The sequence below is a fragment of the Physeter macrocephalus genome, unplaced genomic scaffold (genome assembly GCF_002837175.3).
Source record: "Physeter macrocephalus isolate SW-GA unplaced genomic scaffold, ASM283717v5 random_628, whole genome shotgun sequence".
NCBI lineage: Eukaryota > Metazoa > Chordata > Mammalia > Artiodactyla > Physeteridae > Physeter > Physeter macrocephalus.
In genome coordinates this window covers 14,136-22,221 of record NW_021145918.1, presented here as the reverse complement: position 1 = coordinate 22,221, position 8,086 = coordinate 14,136, and the positions used below count along the sequence as shown (strand labels likewise).

The window sequence follows — 8,086 nt, the reverse complement described above, 5'->3', positions numbered from 1 at the left end:
GACCGGCGCACGAACCCGTGTCCCCTGCATCGGCAGGCGGACTCTCAACCACTGCGCCACCAGGGAAGCCCTAAAGTCATTTTTTTTAAAGACATCAAATTACTTATGAATGAACTAAAATCTGAGACTTGCTTTAAAATACTCCAGAAAATACCTCAAAATTCCTCAGGATAATGATTTTCAACACCCAGCCAACTATCAGGAAAATAAGAAATTTTTAGACATGTATAGACGCCAAAAGTTTACCATCCACCTCTCCACATGAAAAGTTTTTGAAATACAAGAAAAAAAAAAAAAGAATAGCTGAGTCTGATGCAGGAGAATGGAAGAAAAGTAAAAGGAAATTTAAAGAAGGACGAGATCTTAACCTTCAAGACATTCTTCTTCAAGCAACAGGGGTTTTGAAACATGAAAGTGCATAAAGTTTCAACTGCACTACTTATTCTACACTGAGTAATATTTCCATAATCAAAATACTATAAATGCTATTTCAGTGGGTTTACATTTTTAGAATCAACCTAGAGGCAAAGCATAGAAGCCTGAATTTTACTTAGGAAACAAAATCTAAAAGCTATAACCTTAACACCAATAACAGAAAAATACAGTCGGAACCCTCATATCTAATGTCATCAGGATCAGTGGTGATCAGTTAGTCAGAAAAATTGTTAAAGCAGAGAGCTGCAAAAACAGCTGCCGACTTTAACACTTAATTTTACCTTACAGGATACAAATGCACATTCAATGGCCAATCTCCAGGTAAAAGGACAATGGCTTTTTCTGAGTACAAATCTGCTACTGGAGTTCCCCATGATTTTTTCTTTTTGTATGAACCACATGCATTATACATGGTCTATAACTTCCAGTATCAGCTTCTTTAAAGTGGAGCAAAAACTTACACTCTCAAAGCATCTGAGTACAGAGCCCTTCTGGATTTTTACCATATTTTTTACAACTGTCCCACCCTAAAATGATAACAGGTTTTTTTGGTGCCTCATCTCTATCTTGTCTTTCTAAAGCAATCAACTTAGTTTTCATAGACACAATTCTCTTTTAGCACTCATGTTTTATTGCTTGATGTAACAGCTAATTAAATTATGCTGTGGCAGTAACAAGTACAACTGATATAAACAAGCTGTGTGTAGTGTATGTTTTACAGCAGAAACTACAGTGCCATTTAATATTCAAGTATTTTATTTAAATCAAATGGCCAATTGATCGACAGATTCAATGCAATCCCTGTCAAAATCCCAGCTGACATTTTTTGCAGAAATTGACATGCTGATCCTAAAATTCATATGGAGATTCAAAGGACCCCGAATAGCCAAAAACAATCTTGAAAGAGATAAACAAAGTTGGAGGACTCATGCTTCTATTTTAAAAACTTACTACAAAGCTATAATAATCAAAACTGTATGTTAGTGGCATAAGGACAGACATATAGAGCAATGGAATAGAAATTAGATTCCAGAAATAAACCTCAGATTTATGGTCAATTAATTTTCAACAAAGGTGCCAAGATATTAAACAGGGACAAAATAGTTTTTTTAACAAATAATGCAGGTACTTCCCTGGTGGCACAGTGGTTAATTAATTTTTATTTATGTATTTTTGGCTGTGTTGGGTCTTCATTTCTGTGCGAGGGCTTTCTCTAGTCGTGGCAAGCGGGGGCCACTCTTCATCGCGGTGCACAGGCCTCTCACTATCGCGGCCTCTCTTGTTGCGGAGCACAGCCTCCAGACGTGCAGGCTCAGTAATTGTGGCTCACGGGCTTGGTTGCTCCGCGGCATGTGGGATCTTCCCGGACCGGGGCACGAACCCGCGTCCCCTGCATTGGCAGGCAGATTCTCAACCACTGCGCCACCAGGGAAGCCCCGGCACAGTGGTTGAGAATCCACCTGCCAATGCAGGGGACACGGGTTCAATCCCTGGTCCAGGAAGATCCCACATGCTGCTGAGCAGCTAAGCCCGTGCGCCATAGCTACTAAGCCTGCGCTCTAGAGCCCACAAGCCACGACTACTGAGCCCTTGCGCCGCAACTACTGAAGCCCAAGTGCCTAGAGCCCATGCTCCGCAACAAGAGAAGCCACCGCAATGAGAAGCCTGCGTACCACAAAGAGAAGCCCGCGCACCGCAATTAAGCCCATGCACCGCAACGAAGAGCAGCCCCAGCTCACCGCAACTAGAGAAAGCCTGTGTGCAGCAACGAAGACCCAATGCAACCAAAAATAAATAAATTAATTAATTAATTAAAAAAAAATAATGCTGTGATATCTAGATATTCACAAGCAAAAGAATGAAGTTGGACCTCACACCATATACTAAAATTAACTCAAAAGGGATCAAAGACTTAAATGTAAGAGCTATAACTATAAACCTCTTAAAAAAATAAATAGGGATACACCTTTATGACCATGTATGAGGCAGTGGTTTCTTAGATGACGTCCAAAGGGCAAACAACAAAAGAAAACAGATAAACAGTCCTTCATCAAAATTAAAAACTTGTGCTTCAAAGGACACTATCAATACAGTGAAAAGACAACCCACAGAATGGGAAATGAAAATATGTGTCCATTGTATACATATACACCACATTTTCTTTATTCATTCATGGTTACTTAGGTTGTTTCCATGTACAGTATATATATACAATGGAATATTATTCAGCCATAAAAAGAAGGAAATCCTTCCCTTTGCAACAACATGGGCCTTGAGGTCATCATGCTAAGTGAAATAAGTCAGACAGAGAAAGACAAATACTGTATGATATCACTTATATGTGGAATTTAAAAAAACCGATGTCAGAGAAAAGAATAGACTGGCAGGGTGGGGGGTGAAGGTGGTCAAAAGGTACAACTTCCTGTTTTAAGATAAATAAGTTCTGGGGAAGTGCTGTACAGCATGGTGACCATAGTTAACAATGTTGTATCATACATTTGAAAACTGCTGAGAGTAAATCTTAAAAGTTGTCATCACAAGAAAAAATAATTTATCACTATGTGAGGCAATGGATGTTAACTAAACTTACTGTGGTAATCATTCCACAATACATACATATATTAAATCATTGTGTCATACACCTAAAATGGTTCTGAGGCTCAATTTCCAACCTGTGGAAGGGGAAGAGGAGGAAGGCTTTCCACACACCACCAAGCAATTTTCAGACACCAGCAAGGCGTCCTACAATTCAACTCGATTCTGGCACTCTCTACCCAGAGACAGCGTCAGCTTCCACAGGTTGAGGGCTCAGTCCTACAAGACTGCCCCACCACTTCACACACCAATTGAAAGCTCAAGTTGTCACCTGTTCTCTGACTGACTGACTGGTTATAGGTTAGGGATTCCAACAACCTCCTCCTTGGGTTTGATTATTTTGCTAGAGCAGCTCACAGAACTCAGAGAAATATTTACTTACTATATTACTGGTTTATTATAAAAGGCTACAACAGCCAGATAGAAGAGAAGCATAGGCAAGGTATGTGAGAGGGGCGCCATTCTCTCCAAATCTCCAACCTGGAAGCTCTCCAAACCCTGTCTTTTTGAGTGTTTATGGAGGCTTCATTACATGGGCATGATTGATTAATCCACTGGCCACTGATGATCGATTCAACCTCCAGCCCTTTTCCTCTCCCCCAAGATCAGGGTGATGGGACTGAAGGTTCCAATACTCTAATCACAGGATTGGTTCCTCTGATGACCAGCCCCCATCCTTAGGTGATCTAGGGGCAGTCCAAGAGTCACCTCACTAACATAACAAAAGGCACCTTTATCATTCTCATCACTTAAGAAATTCCAAGTGTTTTAGGAGTTCCGTGCCAAGAACAGGAAGAAGACAAATATATATTTCTTATTATAAGTCACAATACCTTAAACTAACTATATATGTCAATTATATCTCAATAAAACCGGGAAGGGCTTCCCTGGTGGTGCAGTGGTTAAGAATCTGCCTGCCAATGCAAGGGACACGGGTTCGAGCCCTGGTCCGGGAAGATCCCACATGCCATGGAGCAACTAAGCCCGTGTGCCACAACTACTGAGCCTGAGCTCCAGAGCCTTCGAGCCACAACTACTGAAGTCCGTGTGCCTAGAGCCCGTGCTCCGCAACACGAGAAGCCACGGCAATGAGAAGCCTCCGCAATGAGAAGCCTGCGTACAGCAACGAAGACCCAACACAGCCATAAAAGATTGGGGAAAAAATATGTCCATATAAAAACTTGGACACAAATGTTCACAGCAGCGTTGTACATGTTAGCCAAAAAAGTGGAAACAACCCAGATGTCCATCAACTGATTAATAAAGAAAATATGGTATATCCATACAATGGATTATTATTCAGTCATAAAAAGGAATGAAGTTTTGATACGTGCTACAACATGGATGAATCTAGAAAACATGATGCTAAGTGAAAGAAGCCAGACACAAAAGGTTATATAGTGTGTGACTCCATTTATATGAAATTTCCAGAATAGGCAAATTGCTAGAGATAGAAAGTAAATTAGTGGTTGCCTAAGGTTGGGGGGATTGGGGAAAAAAAGGTAGGGAGATAAGGAGTGACTATTAGCAGGTATGGGGTTTTGGGACTTCCCTGGTGCTCCAGTGGTTAAGACTCCAAGCTTCCACTGCCAGGGGAATGGGTTCAAGGGGCACAGAGCAGCCGTTAAAAAAAAAAAAAAAAAAGTACGGATACAGGGTTTCTTAAAAAATGTTCTAGAACTGGTTACGGTAATGGTTGCACAACTGTGAATATACTAAAAGCCTTGAACTATAAACTTTAAATTGGTGAATTGTTTAAATTGTTGAATATGGTCTGTCAATTATATCTCAATAAAACAAAATCAAATGGGATCCACCATTGAAAATTAGAAACTGTAAAACTATTGTCTTACTACACAGCAGGAAAAAAGCAGGAAAAAACAACGTTTATTGAGTGATTAACATGTGCCAGGCACTGTGCTAAGCATTTCAGCATCAAGTTTAAGTCTCCTGGGGCAGACTAACAGTATCCATTAACCCTTGCCTTGAACTCTAGTGGAACACCTGGCTGTATTTCACAGCCTCCCTTCAAGCTGAGTGTGGCTATGAGATTAAGTTCTGGCCTTGGGAGTTAAGTGGAAGAAGTGTGTGCAACTTTCTGAGCTCTGTTCTTAAGAGGAGAGTGGGGGGGTGCCCTTCTTCCCTTCGTCCTTCCTGCTGACAAGAATGCTGATGCAATGGCTCGAATTGGAACAGCCATTTTGGACCATAAGGTGAACCTCAGAATGGAGGCCATGAATGGCATAATAACAAGACAAAAGCATGAGCCTCTGAGGACTACAGGGAGCAGAGCCTCCACATCTGGACTGTGTACCATCAAACTTGTTTATACCACTGTTAATATGTTTCTTTCTGTTATATGAGACCTAACACCCTAATACACCTCCTAACAATTCTAAGAACAGCTACTAATATTGCCCCATTTTCTAAATGAAAAAAACAAACTCTGAGAGGTGAAGTGACCTGCCCTAGATCTCAGAGCTGATTTGTAACAGAGCTGGGGTTTGAAGCTAGGTCTCCTGACACCAGAACCTGCCATTAAGAATAACTTAACTGTTCTATAGGCAAGACTATATCGCGGCCCACTGGGGTTCAGGAAGCCCTAAGTCCCTGGTCAGCTACGTACTCCTCACCTGATATCCTGTGTCGGGGAGACCTCAGGCTTCAGTTGCACGTTCAGGGGCACCCGTTGCTCTGCCAGCCATATGGCACACTGCATAGCCACCTGTTCATCCCCACCAGCCACTGCTCGGGTGAGTCTCTGGGCCACCTCCTCGGCTGAAATCCACAGTGGAAGCAGGTTAGCACAGGGTTTATTTTTCAGGAGCTGGGGTTAAGGGTGTGAGAAAGGAGGTGACCCTTTGTACATGCTGCTTCCTCTCTGTCTTCCTGGTGAACTCTTACATATCCTTCAGCACCCAGCTTAAAAGTCCCTTTTCTCTGGGAGGGCTTCTCTGTCACTCCCCACTCCCCATCCCTGCTCATTTGGTTCTGTTTTCCCTTCATACTCCCAGGTCCCCCCATACTTCCACTCATTTATACAACAAACATTTATTGAATTCTTACTGTGTGCCAATCACTGTCTCAGAAACTGGTCTTCAACAGTGAATAAGATAAACAGGGTGCCTCTTCTCATGGACCTCCCAGCCCAGTAAGAAGACAATCAACAAATTTAACAAAAGAAAAAGATTCAGATTGTGATCCATGCTGGCAAAGAAATGAACAGAGTAAGGAGATGAGGGAAAGCCTCTAGGAGGAGGTGACATTGAAGCTGAGACCTGAAGGAGGAGAAGTTGGGTATGTCAAGACCCGGTTGGGCAAAAGTGTTCCAGGTACAGAGAGAGGGAAAGGGAAAGGCCTTGGGCAAGAAATGGCTGGATTAGAACAGAAACCGGTGGGGCTCCAGCAGAATGACCAAGTGGCCCAATGGGGGAAGGCAGAGGTCAGCTAAGCCAGCAGGCCTGTGGGCTACCCAACTGCTCTGGGCTTTGTTCTAAGAACAAGGAGCACAGGAGGGTATGTGAGCAGGTTGGTGACATGACCTAACTTAAGTTCTCCCACACTGGGTGGAAGGGGCCAGAGGGAAGGCAACGACCCTTGAGGTCTACTCCCTCACCAGCCTGGGTGGTCTCCTGTGTCCTCTGGGAGCTCCCTACACCCTTCCCAGCAGAGCTGGCCCACTGAGGCCTCAGGGGCATCAAGTAAATGAATGACAAGAGGCCCCTGGAAGGAACCAGGCCCCAAGGGAGGAAACTGAGGGGCAGGTGGTGGGGCTGCAGAGTTAATGCCCCTCCCCCCTCCCCCCCGAAGTTTCTCAGTCGCCTCCAGGCTGTGCCCACCTTTCTTGATCTTCTCGTCCATCTGGCGTGGTTGTGCCCATCCCCCCAGGCGGGGGCTGCAGCTCCGGGGAAATGCCACCTCCCGGTCACTTGCTAGAGGACGGGCGACCACGAGCAACTCAGTCCAGGCCGGTGGCCTCTGGCGCGGCCCAAGCCTTCTTTGTGCCTCGGTGTCCCCGGTGGCAGTCGGGTAGCATCACACTACCCGAGGACCGGGGATGGGGCCTGGGATAGGGAACGGGCCGGGTCCCCGCGTGGGAAGTGAAAGGGGGCACCAAGCCAAGCCCGCAAAGGGCAACAGAGGAAACGGGACAGGCCTTAGTGCGGGGAGGGACGACGCACAGCCTGGGCGCAAGGAGTCCCCGAGGAGGGCCTCCCCTTTTCCCTGATGGGGAAAAGCGCCCTCCGGGGCGCCGGATTTCAGCCCAACTCCCCCGCGGGGCGGCCCCTGTCAGTCAGGAGAGGGAGGGGAGCAGCCTCCACGGAAAAGAAAGTGAAAGTGGCGGCCCCGGAAGTGGGGCGGAAGAGTCTCGCGGGATCCGGGTCTCCCTCCCGTTCCGGCGACCCGGCGGCGGCCCCTGCTCCGGATCTCGGCGGTCCGGGGCGCTCTGTCCCGCAGTCCGAGGCGTTCCCACCCCGCCCCCGGCCGGACCCGGACTCCTAGACCCTCACTCACCCGAGCAGCAAAGCCGGCAGCGCCGTGGGAGGGGTGGGGGAGTGGGCGGGGCCTGGAGGGGCGGGGAGCGACGTGGAGACCGCCCCTGCTCAGTGCAGCTGCCAGCACTGCGGCGGGCAGGCCGGTCCTTGCTCCTTTTGTAGAAGAAATAGAGGCTCTGTTTGTTTCTGATCTGTCCGAGGCCACGCAGCCGGATTTAAATCCAGGCCGGACGGCCTCAGGAGCCCACCCTTAGCCAGCCGGACGCTGCCTCTCGGCGGTCACTCTCCACCTTTTGATTGGGCCACTAATGAAGTTTGTTTTCGCCGGGCACAGGCTGGAAGCTCTTTGCATCCTCCAGTCTTCCCACCCTGAACTTTTCTCCCACCCCTCATCCCATAGATCAACAGATCCTATGGGCTCGGCCTGCACGATAGTTCCAGAATCTGTCACCTCTCACCTCCTCCACCCCCCATCCCAATCCACCTCCATCCTTTCTCCTCCGGCGTACTGCACCAGACTCCTCATTGGGCTCCTTGCTTTCCTTTTTGGTCACTACAAT

General features: G+C 46.5%; 1 protein-coding gene across 2 annotated transcripts in view; it reads right to left on the bottom strand.

Annotated features, from left to right (window-relative positions):
* RBCK1 (RANBP2-type and C3HC4-type zinc finger containing 1) overlaps positions 1-7,607 on the bottom strand; it is a 19,749-nt gene extending 12,142 nt beyond the window's left edge. Inside the window, exons 1-3 of one of the 2 annotated variants that reach the window (XM_028485967.2) lie at positions 7,546-7,607; positions 6,870-6,962; positions 5,664-5,808 (exon numbers count right to left, since the gene is read on the bottom strand). In XM_028485967.2, coding sequence (XP_028341768.1) covers positions 5,664-5,808; positions 6,870-6,891 — 167 coding nt within the window. In that variant the 5' untranslated portion in view covers positions 6,892-6,962; positions 7,546-7,607. Of the gene's footprint in view, positions 1-5,663; positions 5,809-6,869; positions 7,526-7,545 lie in introns of those variants that run through there. The other variant, XM_007124240.4, reaches the window with a different exon arrangement.
* Positions 7,608-8,086: the final 479 nt, after the last annotated feature.